This window comes from Pecten maximus, chromosome 3 (assembly GCF_902652985.1).
Source record: "Pecten maximus chromosome 3, xPecMax1.1, whole genome shotgun sequence".
NCBI lineage: Eukaryota > Metazoa > Mollusca > Bivalvia > Pectinida > Pectinidae > Pecten > Pecten maximus.
In genome coordinates, this window is record NC_047017.1 from 30,771,112 (window position 1) to 30,788,180 (window position 17,069).

Consider the following 17,069-nt stretch of genomic DNA (forward strand, 5'->3'; position numbering starts at 1 on the left):
TAAACAATGTTTTATTGAGTTGAGTAAGTATACAGCTACAGTAGAGTAATTCATTGATGTGTCTTTAACTAGATGTACAATGAAGGACAGAGGATCCTGGAGCGACAGAGATTCCAGTTCCCATCCAACTGGCTTTACAGTGACAACATTGAAGGAGAATGGGGAGCCTTTAATGACATCATGAAACGCAAAGACTCTTCCATTCAGACACAAGTAGCCAGTCTGCAGATGAAGATTGTATCTGAGGACAAAATCGTGGAGAGCAAGACAGGGGACATGCTACAGGAATGGGACAAAGAGAAACCTGTTGATGTGAGTAGTCCACTATCCATAACACTTACTACAGAATCATTGACAATTAGTTTGGCATTGAAATCTTGTAGGAAAGCTTTTCTGTTATCATCAGCTTCTGTATATATTTCATGACAAATATTGATTGTTACTTATCCATTTTGTGGGTTGTAGGGAGCAATGCGTCCAGACATGGCCACAAAGGCTCTGACAATATTTGAGGGTAAATTCACTCGTCTGAAGGAGGAGAGGGACAATGTTGCTAAGGCCAAGGAAGCATTAGAGCTGTCAGAACCAGGTAAGGATCGTAGTGGAAATGTTGGTAATGTTACAGGTTGATTGGAGTTAAAATGCATGTCTTAAATAAAGAGATGTGAGTTAATCGAAATTGATATCCAGGAGAGAAACAGGATAGAGAGTCAAGACTATAATAATATTAGGATGCATTTTGAACACTGTATATATACTAAGAGATGACTGTTGATAATCACAGGTCAGCTTAGTCCCAGTGAGGAACGTGTCCTGGTCGCTTTAGAGGAGTTACAGGATCTTAAAGGAGTATGGGCTGAACTGTCTAAGATCTGGGAACAGATAGATGAGCTCAAAGACAAACCATGGCTCTCAGTGCAGCCCAGGAAGGTAAGAGGAAATCAAAGGCATACTGACTGTCTATTAAGTTTGACAGGTCAGATCAGCTCAGGGGCTGGCTCTTTGTGCAGTCCACAGACATTAGATGATCTTAGTGACAAACCCTTGCTGCTTTTATCAGCTCCAAGGCTGGCTTTGGCTCTCTGTGCAGGCCAGAAATGTAATGTATTGTCCTTTCTCTTAGACTGTTTTATGAAGTGGATGCAACATTGGATGAAACACTTTATTTTCAGGTCAGGGTTATACACATAGTTTGATAGAAAAATAAATATGAAATGAAATGTTTGTCTAGATTCGTCAATCTCTGGACGGGCTGTTGAATCAGCTGAAGGACTTGCCTGCCAGGCTGAGGACGTACGCCTCATATGAACATGTCAAGAGGACTTTGCAGACTTATGCTAAGGTAACAACCAATTGATTTTAATCCTGAGTGAGAGGTAATATTTGACATCATTCTAAACATTATTTAGATTAATCAATTGTAAATGGCTGAAATATTCTCCCATTAGTTTTGGTAAGTTGCAGTGCAACATCTTGTTGAATTTATAATGTAAATATATAATGTAAAGATGGTCAGTATCTGAATGGCTTTTTTGCAAGATATGTAAGAATCATACATGAACTCGCCTTTGCTCAGGCCTTCTTTTAAACCTTGTGTAGGTGAACATGTTGATAGTGGAGCTGAAGTCCGAGGCTCTGAAGGAACGTCACTGGAGACAACTGACCAAACGCCTCAATGTCCGCTGGGTGTTGTCTGAACTGACACTTGGACTAGTATGGGACGTGGATCTCATTAAAAATGAACCAATCATTAGGGACGTGATCCTTGTGGCCCAGGGAGAGATGGCTCTTGAAGAGTTTCTCAAACAGGTATAAAATCGCATGTCTTGTCTGTCTTGTATTTCCTTGCTAGTCCAGACACTATTATGATAAATCCTGATGTTGATTTTAAAATTCTCCAATTGTGCTTAAAAGGGTCAAATTTCATCTCAATAACACACTGCTGAAATGGCCATAAAACATATGAGGATAATATATTGATATGGCAAGACAGACTGAAAATATTCAAACTGTATTATTATGTCTTTATATTACAAAAAAAATCCAATGAACTGTACTTGCTTTTTTCCAATGAAAGGTCAGCGAAGTTTGGAGATCTTATGAGCTGGACCTGGTCAATTATCAAAACAAGTGTCGACTGATCCGAGGCTGGGATGACCTCTTCACAAAAGTCAAGGAGCACATAAACAGTGTTACAGCCATGAAACTGTCGCCATACTACAAGGTGAGTCACACTCATTCCTGTGATATTTTGTTTAAATTTATCTAGTATTTTATTCCGGATGATAAATATTTAGATGAAATTGAGATAAAAATCAACATAATAACATTTGTATTGATTACATATTGTTGTGATACATAAATTATCAAAAATATCAACACAATTTTCAGCAATTTGAGGAAGATGCCTTAGCCTGGGAAGACAAACTGAACCGCATCAATGCTCTGTTTGATGTATGGATAGATGTACAGAGACGCTGGGTCTACCTGGAGGGAATATTCACAGGAAGTGCGGATATCAAACACTTGCTGCCTGTTGAGACATCACGATTCCAAGGGTATGCCTTACTGTAGCTGTTAAATATCAGTTATTGAAATAGGTTCGCACAACTTTTAGGTTGGAAGATCAATGATCAGTTGTTAATAAAAAATCAGTTTTCTTGAAAATTCAAATTAACTGCAACTTCACACAGTTTCAGGTCAAGGTCTTAAGAATTCTTCTTGTTTTAACTCTGTTTCTGCTGTTAGCCACAGAGACATTAATTACATCCATTTCTGTGGATTTCTTGCCAACTTGAGGCTGATCATAGTTGTGTTACTTCTTTGTTTATCTGTATAGGAAGTGTCATGCAATTTGATTATGCAATTATATTGCAGTGTGAGTACAGAGTTCCTGGGTTTGATGAAAAAGGTGACTAAATCCCCATTAGTAATGGACGTAGTCAACATTAACAATGTACAGAGACAGTTGGAGAGGCTTGCTGACCTGCTCGGCAAGATCCAAAAGGCTCTAGGAGAGTACCTTGAACGAGAGAGGGCATCCTTCCCTAGGTACGTCAGATGCCAGATTGAATGGAACCTAGAGCTTAACAAGACAATCTTTTCAAAATATTTCTGTCACATTGTTAAAGTTATTAACTTTGTCAGACACAGGGGTAGAGATAGGAAAAGAGTAAGAAAGGTTTGCTTTGCACATACAGAGGGTGTTTACAAGATATTCTAATACAAAAATTGTTATCTGTGTATTAATAACATTTTAATGATAAGAAAAACAATTTTCACAATTAATGCATCATTTTGATTTGGTTGTAGATTTTACTTTGTCGGTGATGAAGATTTACTGGAAATCATTGGCAACAGTAAGAATGTGACCCGCCTACAGAAACATTTCAAGAAGATGTTTGCTGGTGTAGCCTCCATCATACTTAATGAGGACAGCTCCCAAGTGATTGGCCTACTGTCCAAGGAAGGTGAAGAGGTAGGTGTCTATACCTTCACCTTTAATACATTTCTGAATGATCTGTAAAAATGAAACCAATAAATCAAGTTTCTATTCTCTGGTCCAATAAGACGCCCTGGATCAATCTGTTCATACTGAAGTGGAAGATATAAAAATGATCATCATGTAACAAACAATTTGATTTTCATCAAACACTTGTTTGGTAAATAATGCTTGTTGCTTTGTTGTAGGTACAATTTGCTACTCCAGTATCGATTGCAGCCAACCCCAAAATCAATGAGTGGCTGACACTGGTGGAGAAGGAGATGAGAGTGACACTAGCCAAACTTCTGGCCTCCGCAGTGCAAGACATTGCTGCCTTCAAATCTGGAAATATTGATCCCACCAAATATCTGCAGTGGGTTGACACTTACCAGGTAAGGTCCAAGGAGATGTTGAACAAATATATCCAAGTCTTTTTAGCCGATTTCTATAACTTGTATTTATTTATTTATATGCATGAGCTAATGCCCCTGTTTTTGTTTTGTGTGGCAGGCCCAGTTGGTGGTTCTGGCATCCCAGATTGCCTGGTCGGAGAGTATAGACAGTGCCCTAGTTGCTATCGCTGCTCAAAAGAATGTTGAGGACCTCAAACCCATGAACAATGTCTTACTGATGGTGGAGTCCACTCTAAATGTCCTTGCTGACTCTGTCCTCACAGAACAACCTCCAGTCCGAAGAAAGAAGCTGGAACATTTGGTGAGTGTGTTACCCTAACTTTAACATCAGATGATCGGTACTCTGTTTGTGTAACCCAGTCCCACTGCCTAGTTTTGAAACATGCAGAAGCAGATTTCTTTTGAAAATATTAGATTTGATTTATATCATTTAGCCATTAATCTTTTTTAAACTTCTACGTGATTGTCATGGTTACTCAGAATAGTGTGCACTATTTGTAGTAATTCAGGTGAGTTTGATATAAATGTAGATATTTTCCACTTCAGATCACAGAGCTGGTACATCAGAGGGGAGTCACTCGGAACCTCATCAAACAAAAAGTCAACAGTCCCAAAAACTTTGACTGGCTGTGTAACATGCGCTTCTACTTCGACCCTAAGAATTCAGAGGTTCTACAGCAGTTGTCCATACAGATGGCCAATGCAAGGTTTAACTATGGCTTTGAGTACCTGGGGGTACAGGATAAGTTGGTACAGACCCCACTTACAGACCGCTGTTATCTCACCATGACACAGGCTTTGGAGGCCAGACTGGGTGGCTCACCGTTCGGTAAGTAGTCCTTTCCCTAACTGTCACGTTGCTGACAAGTTTCCACCTTACCAGCAATAGACATTTCAGTCATAGATAATCATACTACAACAGTTGTATTTGTATTCTTTCTTCCAAAATGTTTATGTGACATGTCATTGTTTCTGTGTAGGACCTGCTGGTACTGGTAAGACTGAATCTGTTAAGGCCCTCGGAAATCAGCTCGGAAGATTTGTGCTGGTGTTCAACTGTGACGAGACCTTTGACTTCCAGGTATGTATAGACTTGATGTACCTCTTAATATCCTTATCCTGATGTTTTTTTAACTTCAGCTGAATTGTGTGGCTGTTTATATACCATCCTATTGGTTGCTAGCTTTGATGACACTTTATTTATATGGGCATCATTTTTAGATTAGTGCATTTATTGAATTTCATTTGATGTATGTAAAACAATGCATAATTAGATTTTGACATATCAATTTACACTTGCTGGCAAAGCATGTACCATCATAACTATTATATGATAGCTTGTTATGATATTGGTTGTGGTGTAGGTTATAAGCTGTAACTATTATGTTATAAGGTATAATATTTATGATTTTGTTATACTTGCAGGCTATGGGCCGTATCTTTGTTGGTCTGTGTCAAGTGGGTGCCTGGGGATGTTTTGACGAGTTTAATCGTCTGGAGGAGAGGATGTTGTCCGCTGTCTCCCAACAGATTCAGACAATCCAGGAGTCCCTTAAAGAGTTGGCCATTACAAAGGGCAAACAAGGTAATGGTGATGGGCTGTTATAGAAAATATATCCAACTATAGTCAGAAAAAGTAACATTCAAAATACAGGTATTGTTTGTTTTTATTTATTAGTTTGCTGTAATATTATGTTGATAACACCAAGACTCTTCAATCATATCTGATTCATCAATGTTAAATATATTCTTAAACAGTCTAAAATTTAAAAAAAAAAAATGCTCCAAAACAATCTTTGAAATATATATTGAATGTCTTCATTTTAGCCTCCCACATTGTTGTGGAACTAATCGGCAAACAGGTCAAGGTGAATGCTGACATGGCTGTATTCATCACCATGAACCCTGGTTATGCTGGTCGATCCAATCTACCTGACAACCTCAAAAAACTCTTCCGTAGTCTTGCCATGACCAAGCCCGACCGTCAGCTCATTGCTGAGGTGATGCTCTACTCCCAGGGCTTCAGGACAGCAGAGAAGCTAGCCTGCAAGATTGTCCCATTCTTCAAGTAGGTATTGATACCACAAGCTTCATCAAAGGATGAGTAGTTACTACTTGATTGAAATAAATATGTAATTCTTAACAAAGACCTCAATATCAATTAGAAAATGGAAAGATAGAATATATCCACTTCTAAGGTAAAGATTTTCTGTTGGTGATATTTGTTACAGACTCTGACTAAATGTTGTACTTATTACAGTCTGACTAAATGTTGTACTTATTACAGACTCTGACTAAATGTACTTATTACAGTCTGATTAAATGTTATACATATTACAGGCTCTGACTAAATGTTGTACTTATTATAGACTGACTAAATGTTATACTTATTACATAGTCTGACTAAATGTCGTACTTATTACAGACTGACTAAATGTACTTATTACATAGTCTGACTAAATGTTGTACTTATTATAGACTGACTAAATGTTATACTTATTACATAGTCTGACTAAATGTTGTACTTATTACAGACTGACTAAATGTACTTATTACAGACTCTGACTAAATCTTGTATTTATTACAGACTGACTAAATGTGTACTTATTACAGACTGACTAAATGTTGTACTTATTACAGACTCTGTGATGAGCAGCTTTCACCACAATCTCACTACGACTTTGGGCTTCGAGCCCTCAAGAGTGTACTGGTCAGTGCAGGAAATGTCAAGAGAGATCGCATTGCCTGTTTGAAGCAAGGTTTATTGGACCGTGGAGAACCTGTTGATGAGTCAGTCATTGCAGAGAACTTACCAGAACAGGAGGTAATCATTGTTGTATAATGTTGTTCTCATTAATTGATTTAAACAATGACTAGTCATTTTACAATGATAACTGCAAAAGTGTTTCCCAACACTGGTCAAAGGTGTGTTATTCTGTTGAAATGCCAGTGTACTATAATTGTGACCATATATTACTGAAGTGTGTTTTTGACATACCATTATAACTATATAGGTTATATATTGTGTTTTTGACATACCATTATAACTATATATTTAATGTTGTGTGTTATTGACATACCGTTGTACCGTATGTTCCCAGATCCTGATACAGAGTGTGATGGAGACTATGGTTCCCAAGCTGGTGGCTGAAGATATCCCTCTCCTAAACAGCCTGCTGTCTGATGTATTTCCTGGAGTTGACTACAACCCTGCCGAGATGTCCAACCTCCGCCAGGAAATCAAACGTGTCTGTCAAGAGATGTATCTTGTGTACGGCGAACAAGATGAACAGGGTGCCCACTGGGTAGATAAGGTAAGGTCCACAAACTTTGTATCTTTACTACTGGTCGGATTGTTAACTGTGTACTGTTAAAGAGGTAATGATTAGTCAGTCTGTTAATCCTCATTATGATCAGTGTTATTTGTTAATGATGTTAATTCGTGAGCTTTGGTAACAGGTGCTCCAGCTATACCAGATCACCCAGCTCCACCACGGTCTCATGATGGTTGGTCCTAGTGGTAGCGGAAAGTCAACTGCATGGCGAGTTCTCCTCAGAGCTCTGGAACGCCTTGAATCCACAGAGGGAGTTGTCCACGTTATTGACCCAAAGGTATGTAATTGAGAAATCTAAGTTTTGGTTTGATATTGAGTTTTGTTTCAAGACAACAGCACAGTTTCACAAGATAGGATCAAATCAGATGCATGTGTGGATATTTGGTACTGAATCTATAACCTTTTCTTTTATTTAGTCCATCTCCAAGCAGATCCTGTATGGTAGTCTGGACCCTAACACAAGGGAATGGACCGATGGTCTCTTCACTCACATCCTCAGAAAGTATGTAACATTGAGTAATTTACAATTCATTGTATCAATAGGTTAGATGATGTAACTGTACTCGAACTTAATATATTAATCATTTCAAATATGTTGTTATTAGTGGCACGTAATTTCTTTCATGAGAAGAATTATTGTTTAGATTGCATTTGTAATTATTTCCTTGTTAACCTCTGACAGGATCATAGACAATGTGAGAGGAGAATTACAGAAGAGACAATGGATTATCTTTGATGGAGATGTCGACCCTGAATGGGTAGAAAACCTCAATTCTGTGCTTGATGACACTAAACTTCTAACACTTCCCAATGGAGAGCGACTCGCTATCCCTCCTAATGTAAGTTCAGTCTAACATGTCGTATGCTATCTAGTTGTTCATAATGTACAGTGATTGTCCATACAGGTATCGAGATAGATGTGCCAATGATGTAATGATGTGTATTGTCTTTAGGTGAGGATCATGTTTGAGGTACAGGACCTGAAGTATGCTACCCTGGCCACTGTTAGTCGTTGTGGAATGGTTTGGTTCAGTCAGGATGTCCTGTCTACCGAAATGCTGTTTGAGAACTACCTTCTGCAGCTGAAGAACCTCCCAGTGGAGGAGGCTGAGGATGAGGGCTTCATGGGACTGACATCTAAAACGGAGGCCAAAGAAGAGACCCTCTCACCAAACATGCAGGTATATAATTCTTTTATTTGTGGTAAAATTTCAATATTACCTGTTATAATTTCTGAACACCTACTACCTTACTTCACTGAAAACACTGTATGTTGATCTCCAAGATCAAGATTGTCAGTTAGTTTAAAGGTTGTTCATTTTCAAATAGAAATGCATACAGTTGTTTACTGCTAAAATCTTCTACATCTCTGAATGTGGTTTTAGGTTCAGAATGACTGTGCTGCCTTCCTGGCACCATATTTTTCGTCCGATGGGATCATCGTGCGGTCTCTGGAATATGCTAAGGACCTAGACCATGTGATGGACTTCACCAGGATGCGAGCTGTCAGTTCTCTGTTCTCCCTCCTTAACCAGGGTGTGAGGAATGTCCTAACCTACAACCATAACCATTCTGACTTCCTCATGCCGGTAAGTCAACCCAAATCAGTTTTACATCTGTGTAAGGGTTTTGGGAGACGTTGCTTTAATACAATTTAAAATTTTGCTTACTTGACAACAATCACCGACATATTGTTATTGTGTGTTACAGCAAGACCAGCTAGAGAAGTACATCAGTAAGTACCTCATTTACAGCCTGGTGTGGTCCATGACCGGAGATGGGCCACTCAAGATGAGGAAGGATATGGGCGAGTTCATCCGTAGTTGTACCACCATAGCCCTTCCTACTGCCTCTTCTCACCCCATTGTGGACTTTGAGGTAGGCATATAAGACATTGTTTCATCTCAGTGTAGAATTAGTGGTAAGTAGGTATCCCTCCTGCCCCTCATATGGACTTCGAATTATTTCCACCAACAAACAAATTGTTAAACGATATAAATGAAGTATAGTATGTTTTATGTTTTTAGTATACTTAATGTGTACAATATAGATCAAACTTCAAAAAGTATTTAAATCATGGGGAAAAAAATTGCCATGGCAATTCCATTAATTCTCCCCAGCTGAGAAGCAAGAAGTATTTTACGAGGATACCACCACGCTGTAACTGGATTTATGGTATTGTCTTGTAGGTGGCTATCACTGGAGAATGGGTACCCTGGCAATCACGAGTCCCGCAAGTGGAAGTAGAGACTCACAAGGTCGCGTCTCCCGATGTGGTCATCCCAACCATCGACACTGTCAGACATGAGGCCCTACTCTTCACCTGGCTAGCAGAACACAAACCCCTTGTCCTGTGTGGGCCTCCTGGCTCTGGCAAAACCATGACATTGTTTAGTGCACTCCGTTCACTGCCAGACATGGAGGTATGTACAGAGTTGTCATCTTGTCAGTCTGAAATGATTCATGATAAAAAATTATAGTGCCAAAGTTTTTTTCCTCAGTAAATGATAAGTAAAATGTCTCGGTGTTTAATAGGCTGTTTTATGAATATGACTTCAATTACCATGCATGTGGTGCTATTGAAATGCAAAAAGAAACTGAATTAGTCTGCAAGCATTATATGGTCATGGTTATCTTATACAGGTGGTTGGCCTGAACTTCTCCAGTGCCACAACCCCTGAGCTATTGCTGAAGACATTTGACCACTACTGTGAGTACAAACGTACTCCCAATGGTGTGGTGCTGTCTCCAGTCCAGATGAACAAGTGGCTTGTCCTGTTCTGTGACGAAATCAACCTTCCCAATATGGACAAATATGGTGAGATATTCTTCTTTTAGAATAGAATGTGTTAGTTATATGGTTTGTCTTTAATTTGACATCTTCACTCATATAGTAAAATGCTGAGTATTTTTTCCATCATTTTGTGATCCGTTTTGTATTGGATAGGTACCCAGAGGGTGATATCATTCCTCAGGCAAATACTCGAGCATGGTGGATTCTACCGCACATCTGATCAGAGCTGGGTCAAGTTTGAAAGGATCCAGTTTGTAGGAGCTTGTAACCCTCCAACAGACCCAGGAAGGAAACCCCTCTCTCACAGGTAAATATAACACAGGGACATGTAATCTTCCAACAAGTCCAGGCTGGAAACCCCTTTTTCACAGGTAGATATAGCACAGGGGATGTAACCTTCCAACAGATCCAGGCCATAAACCCCTCTCTCACAGGTAAATATAGCACAGGGGCATGAAACTCTCAAACAGACAAAGGCTGGAGACTCCTCTCACTGGTAAATATAGCACATGGGCATGTAGCCCTCTAACAGATCCAGATAAGAATGGCTAAAACGTACACATAACTGTTTTATTCCTTTTTCGAAGTTACTGATTAGTTCTATATAATTATGAGAAGGTACATATTAAAATCGATGTGCAGTGATTATATTAAAGTTTGTACGTATAAAAAAAATTGTGAAAAAATGTTTGTATTTATCAACAGGTTCCTGCGCCATGTACCGATTGTGTATGTAGACTACCCTGGAAAGTTGTCGCTGACCCAGATCTACGGCACTTTCAACAGGGCCATGTTAAGACTGGTGCCAAGTCTGAAACCCTATGCTGAGCCTCTAACCAATGCCATGGTGGAGTTCTATCTCTTGTCACAGGTTAGTGTTCATAAAATTACACTTCCTAAATTACATACATCATAAAGATTCAAATGTTTGAGTACACATTGTATTAAGAATGTTCTATCAGGTATTTCATGGAGAGCATGTTCTGTTTTATACAGGAGCGATTCACCCAGGACATGCAGCCCCACTATGTATACAGTCCTCGTGAAATGACACGTTGGGTTCGTGGAATCTGTGAGGCCCTTCGACCCCTGGATAACCTCTCTGTAGAAGGCCTGGTCAGGATCTGGGCCCATGAAGCACTCCGCCTCTTCCAGGACAGGTGAGGATATAGAACTGTCGTAGGAGACTGAAAAGCCGTTTAAGATAACCAATGTGTGATTTATACAGGAAAAAAGGAAAAGGAAAAAAAGCTTGCACTATTTATTGCATTATTTCAATTTCATTTACATATTCTAATTACTTCCATTCATTTTAATTGACAGACTTTTATGTTAATATGGTACATATTCCACACCATTATCATTAAAACTTATCATTTCAAAGAGGCTGTCTAGCTTAATGCATGATAAGAATTAACAATGGCAGATTGTCTAGTGAAAAGCTGGTGAAAATCTTTCAACACAATATTGTGTGAGTGGTAATTATAATGGTGTAACACTTGGTAATATTTGTCAGATTGATTGAGGATGAGGAGCGGAGATGGACTGATGAAAATGTAGACATGGTTGCTCTGAAACACTTCACCAACATCAATCGTGATGCTGCACTAGGACGGCCAATCCTGTTCAGTAACTGGATGTCCAAGGATTATGTACCTGTAGATCGGGAGGATCTGAGAGAATACACCAAGGCTAGACTCAAGGTGTGTTTCCCTGCTCTAACTCCTTTAGTCTCCTACCCACTTTCACCAGAGAGATTGGTATCCATGGCCTACCAATATATCTCCTAAATGCCATCTCAACATCACCTTATTATACCCCCCGCAACGAAGTTAGGGGGGGGTATACTGGAATCACCTTGTCCGTCCGTCCGTCCGTCCGTCCGTCTGTCACAAAATTTGTCCGGCTATGCATTCACTCATTTCTTTATGGATTTCACTCAAATTTGGTATATAGTTAGAAGACTATGTAAACTTGTGTCCCCTGCAGTGATTTTGCGATTTAGCCCTTTTTAACAGAGTTATTCCCCTTTTTCATACAAAATGTGTCATAATTTTGTCCGGCTATGCATTCACTCAGTTTTTGATGGATTTTCTTGAAACTTTTTACACAGTTGAAGGACTGCATGCACTTGCGCCTCCAGTAAATGCTTTTTCCGAAAAAACACTTTTTAAAGAGTTATGCCCCTTTATGTAAAAAATGGTTACTAGCTTGTCCGGCTATGCATTTGCTTTGTTTTCAATGGATTTTCTTGAAAATTTTTACACAGTTGAAGGACTGCATGCACTTGTGCCTCCAGTAGATGCTTTTTCGGAAAAAATGCTTTTTACATAGTTATGACCCTTTATTTGAAAAATGGTTATAATTTTGTCCAGTTATGCATTTCCTCAAAATTGGTGGATAGTTAAAAGACCATATGGTGTTGTGATTTCCCCCAAGTAGTCCTTTTAATCAAATTATGCCACTTTAACCCTTTTTAACAGAGTTATGCCCCTTTTTCATACAAAATGTGTCATAATTTTGTCCGACTATGCATTCACTTAGTTTTTGATGGATTTTCTTGAAACTTTATACAGAGTTGAAGAATGGCATGAAGTTGTGTCTCCAGTAACGGCTTCTTCCGAAAAAACCCTTTTTACAGAGTTATGTAAAAAATGGTTACTAGCTTGTCCGGCTATGCATTTGCTCTGTTTTCAATGGATTTTACTAAAATTTGGTATGTAGTTAGATGACCCTATGAGGCTTAGCTCTATGCAAAGATTTTGTCGAATTACCAGTTCTAATAGAGTTATGCCCCTTTTTCTTTAAAAACGAGCAAAATTTTGTTCGGCTATGCATTCACTTAGTTCTTACCTAAACATAGAACATGTTTGATTTGGTTATAGTACCATAAATAGGCAGCTTCATAAAGTATCCAAACCTATCATGGAAAAGTGGGGGGTATACTTGTCACCCCCTCGGTGACGGCTCTAGTTTCACCTCTATCCATATCCTGCCATAATTCCAGCATCTCCCTTATTTCACCTCTACCCATATCCTGCCATAATTCCAGCATCACCCTTATTTCACCTCCATCCAAATCCTGCCATAATTCCAACATCACCCTTACCCGGTATTTCACCTCCATCCAAATCCTGCCATAATTCCAGCATCTCCCTTATTTCACCTCCATCCATATTCTGCCATAATTCTAATATCACCCTTATTTCACTTCCACCCAAATCCTGCCATAATTCTAACATCACCCCTATTTCACCTTCACCCATATCCTGTTGTAATTCCAACTTCACCCCTATTTCACCTCCGCCCAAATCCTGTCATAATCCAACATCAACCTTATCTTGCATCACTCCTAGCATACCCCTATCTCGCTGCAATCTATACTTCCTCTCCTAATCCTAAGCATTTTCTGTCCTGAAATATGGATATTGATAGCTGTCACAATATTAAAATATTCATTAATGATCATAGATTGAAAACGTTGTAATTTACAAATAAATCTTTGATTTTGTGTTACTATATTATTTGTGTAGGTGTTTTATGAGGAGGAGTTGGATGTACCCCTTGTGCTGTTTGACGAGGTGTTGGACCATGTCCTCAGAATCGACAGAATATTCCGCCAGCCACAAGGTCATGTCCTTCTGATTGGTGTCAGTGGAGCCGGAAAGACAACTCTATCAAGATTTGTGGCCTGGATGAATGGCCTGAGTACTTACCAAATCAAGGTACACAACAAGTACACAGCATTTGACTTCGATGAGGATTTGAGGATTGTGCTACGTCGCTCAGGTTGTAAGGACGAAAAGATTGCTTTTATAATGGACGAGTCCAATGTGCTAGACTCCAGCTTCCTGGAGAGAATGAACACTCTGCTAGCCAACGGAGAAGTTCCAGGTCTGTTTGAGGGGGATGAGTACACCACCCTGATGACCCAGTGTAAGGAGGGAGCCCAGAGGGAAGGACTCATGCTGGACTCTGGGGAGGAGCTGTACAAGTGGTTCACAGGACAGGTAACGTAGCTTTAACAAAATACAAGTATGGGAATGCAATTTGCAATATTATTAAATCAAAGAAGTGACTGTAGAACCTATCAATTTCTCCTTACATTTTAAGTATAGAGATATTTCTTCGTTTGTTTAGAGTTTACAACCTTGCCACCGTTAAGGTCATTCAACGAGGTGGATGATGATATATTAACAATGTAGTTTTTGCCACAATAATTAGAAAATAATTATTGTTTATGATTCTATTTATAACTTGGTCACCATCTATTATTAGCTTTAGAGTTTATATAACATTGTTTATGGTTTTCAGGTTATGAAGAACCTCCATGTAGTGTTCACCATGAATCCATCGTCAGAAGGTCTGAAGGACAAGTCGGCTACATCCCCTGCTCTCTTTAACAGGTAATTTTATATGATATGGACATTCAAGTGGAAATTCCAGTCCATCTTTGTCTAGGTTAGCTTGAAGAAACTCAGTGATGCATCACCAAACCTGTCACTTTAAAAAAAAAAAAATGTTTTTCACTGAAGTCTTCTGATTTTAAAATGGGGGATGACAACAGAGTGAGTAGTAGTAATAGCATGATTATTTATTAATACTGGCTAGACAGGGGAGACAACTGGGTTTATGGTGGTAAACTTTGACTGTGATTATTTACACTCCAGGTGTGTCTTAAACTGGTTTGGAGATTGGTCCAATGGAGCTTTGTTCCATGTAGGGAAGGAATTTACCAACAAGATTGATTTGGAGAAGTCTAATGTAAGTATTTATTAGAACAACTAAATTGTATGAAGTCTAATATAAGTATTTTGGAGAGCATTTGAATTGTATGTAATAGCCAATGTTTCTAGTTTTCAAATGACTAGATGTTGCCATGTTTCATTAATACACTCTTCTGTTGTAGTACATTGCTCCAGACTATCTGCCAGCTGCCTACGAGGGTCTGTCTGCGTCACCGTCCCACAGAGAGGCTGTGACCAATGCATTTGTCCATGTCCACCTGTCATTACACCAGGCCAATGCCCGTGTAGCTAAGCGAGGTGGTCGCTGTATGGCCATCACACCCAGACATTACCTCGACTTCATCAACCACTTTGTAGGTGTTACTCTACAAGTCCATTCTCAGACTGGTGTCACTCATATAGTAATTTGATAAAAAAAAAACTGTGAGACTTATTAGACTACTATCTGAAAGACAGTCTTTATAAATCGAGTCAGTGATTAATTTGTTAGAATGTTTATTTAAGGTATTATTCATATTAACAGAATTTAAGCTGTCCAAAAATCTGTTTCGGGATTCACTTGTTTGGATGTGTATTTTTTATGTTTTGTTGTAGGCTAAGTTGTACAACGAGAAGCGATCTGACCTGGAGGAGCAGCAGCTTCACTTGAACATCGGTCTGCAGAAGATCCGGGAGACAGTGGATCAGGTGGAGGAACTACAGAAGTCTCTCTCTGTGAAACGTATTGAACTGGAGGAGAAAAACGCAGCTGCCAATGCCAAACTCAAACAAATGGTAAATATATTATAAAACGGTATAAAAAATGAAATCTTGAGATAGACACTGCTCATTGATGAACATCAGAGTATATTTACCAACAGCATATTCACATAAACCGTATTACTGTTTCCTGTAAATTTATATTTGAAAATCTCATTTTATTCTTGAAAACTGCTATTTTTCCGCCAGAGAAACTGTACCAGAATACATTAATATTGAAACATAGGTCAAAGACCAACAGGAGGCTGAGAGGAAGAAAATGACATCCCAGGAAATCCAGGTGGCCCTTATTGAGCAGACAAAGATAATTGGAGAGAAGTCCGCCAGTGTGAAAGCTGACTTAGCTGGAGTAGAACCTGCCGTCATAGAGGCACAGCAAGGTAGGGAGTCATCCCCAGCTCCATCACATAAACTTATTCATCCTCAGTTACACGGATATGTTAGAGATTGAAAAATAAGACTGATATATATTCAATAGTGGCATAAGTTACTTGTATGTAGTCTTTCGTTAATAGATGAACCAGTTTTTAGCCCACCATCATCAGATGGTGGGCTATTCAAATTGCCCTGCGTCCGTGGTCCGTCGTCCGTCCGTCCGTCCGTCCATCCGTAAACAATTCTTGTTATCGCTAATCCTCAGAAAGTACTGAAGGGATCTTTCTCAAATTTCATATGTAGGTTCCCCTTGGTGCCTAGTTATGCATATTGCATTTTGGGACCGATCGGAAAACAACATGGCCGACAGGCAGCCATCTTGGATTTTGACCATTGAAGTTTGTTATCGCTATTTCTGAGAAAGAGCTGAAGGGATCTTTCTCAAATTTCATATGTTGGTTTCCCTTGGTGCCTAGTTATGCATATTGCATTTTGGGACCGATCGGAAAACAACATGGCCGACAGGCAGCCATCTTGGATTTTGACAATTGAAGTTTGTTATCGCTATTTCTAAGAAAGTACTGAAGGGATCTTTCTCAAATTTGATATGTGGGTTTCCCTTGGTGCCTAGTTATGCATATTGCATTTTGGGACCGATCAGAAAACAACATGGCCGACGGGCAGCCATCTTGGATTTTGACCATTGAAGTTTGTTATCGCTATTTCTGAGAAAGTACTGAAGGGATCTTTCTCAAATTTTATATGTAGGTTTCCCTTGGTGCCTAGTTATGCATATTGCATTTTGGGACCGATCGGAAAACAACATGGCCGACGGGCAGCCATCTTGGATTTTGACCATTGAAGTTTGTTATCGCTATTTCTAAGAAAGTACTGAAGGGATCTTTCTCAAATTTCATATGTAGGTTCCCCTTGGTGCCTAGTTATGCATATTGCATTTTGAGACCAATCGGAAAACAACATGGCCGACAGGCAGCCATCTTGGATTTTGACAATTGAAGATTGTTATCGCTATTTCTCAAAAAGCACAGAAGGGATCTTTCTCAAATTTCATATGTAGGTTCCCCTTGGTGCCTAGTTATGCATATTGCATTTTGAGACCGATCTGAAAACAACATGGCCGACAGGCAGCCATCTTGGATT

General features: G+C 39.2%; 1 protein-coding gene across 4 annotated transcripts in view; it reads left to right on the forward strand.

Moving 5' to 3' along the window:
* The window catches only part of LOC117323884 (cytoplasmic dynein 1 heavy chain 1-like), a 51,304-nt gene that overhangs the window by 10,963 nt on the left and 23,272 nt on the right, over positions 1-17,069 (forward strand). For all 4 annotated transcript variants that reach the window (XM_033879386.1, XM_033879388.1, XM_033879385.1 and 1 more), the window contains exons 24-58: positions 73-312; positions 466-589; positions 785-930; positions 1,232-1,342; positions 1,600-1,809; positions 2,078-2,224; positions 2,392-2,558; positions 2,878-3,051; positions 3,313-3,478; positions 3,691-3,876; positions 3,995-4,198; positions 4,444-4,726; positions 4,878-4,978; positions 5,323-5,482; positions 5,725-5,965; positions 6,538-6,721; positions 6,999-7,211; positions 7,357-7,509; positions 7,649-7,734; positions 7,915-8,071; positions 8,186-8,413; positions 8,618-8,821; positions 8,943-9,110; positions 9,422-9,655; positions 9,876-10,050; positions 10,180-10,333; positions 10,732-10,897; positions 11,023-11,186; positions 11,543-11,729; positions 13,560-14,036; positions 14,341-14,432; positions 14,697-14,790; positions 14,936-15,127; positions 15,369-15,548; positions 15,760-15,913. In XM_033879386.1, the coding sequence (XP_033735277.1) occupies positions 73-312; positions 466-589; positions 785-930; positions 1,232-1,342; positions 1,600-1,809; positions 2,078-2,224; positions 2,392-2,558; positions 2,878-3,051; positions 3,313-3,478; positions 3,691-3,876; positions 3,995-4,198; positions 4,444-4,726; positions 4,878-4,978; positions 5,323-5,482; positions 5,725-5,965; positions 6,538-6,721; positions 6,999-7,211; positions 7,357-7,509; positions 7,649-7,734; positions 7,915-8,071; positions 8,186-8,413; positions 8,618-8,821; positions 8,943-9,110; positions 9,422-9,655; positions 9,876-10,050; positions 10,180-10,333; positions 10,732-10,897; positions 11,023-11,186; positions 11,543-11,729; positions 13,560-14,036; positions 14,341-14,432; positions 14,697-14,790; positions 14,936-15,127; positions 15,369-15,548; positions 15,760-15,913 (6,322 nt within the window). The remainder of the gene's footprint in view (positions 1-72; positions 313-465; positions 590-784; positions 931-1,231; positions 1,343-1,599; positions 1,810-2,077; positions 2,225-2,391; positions 2,559-2,877; positions 3,052-3,312; positions 3,479-3,690; positions 3,877-3,994; positions 4,199-4,443; positions 4,727-4,877; positions 4,979-5,322; positions 5,483-5,724; positions 5,966-6,537; positions 6,722-6,998; positions 7,212-7,356; positions 7,510-7,648; positions 7,735-7,914; positions 8,072-8,185; positions 8,414-8,617; positions 8,822-8,942; positions 9,111-9,421; positions 9,656-9,875; positions 10,051-10,179; positions 10,334-10,731; positions 10,898-11,022; positions 11,187-11,542; positions 11,730-13,559; positions 14,037-14,340; positions 14,433-14,696; positions 14,791-14,935; positions 15,128-15,368; positions 15,549-15,759; positions 15,914-17,069) is intronic.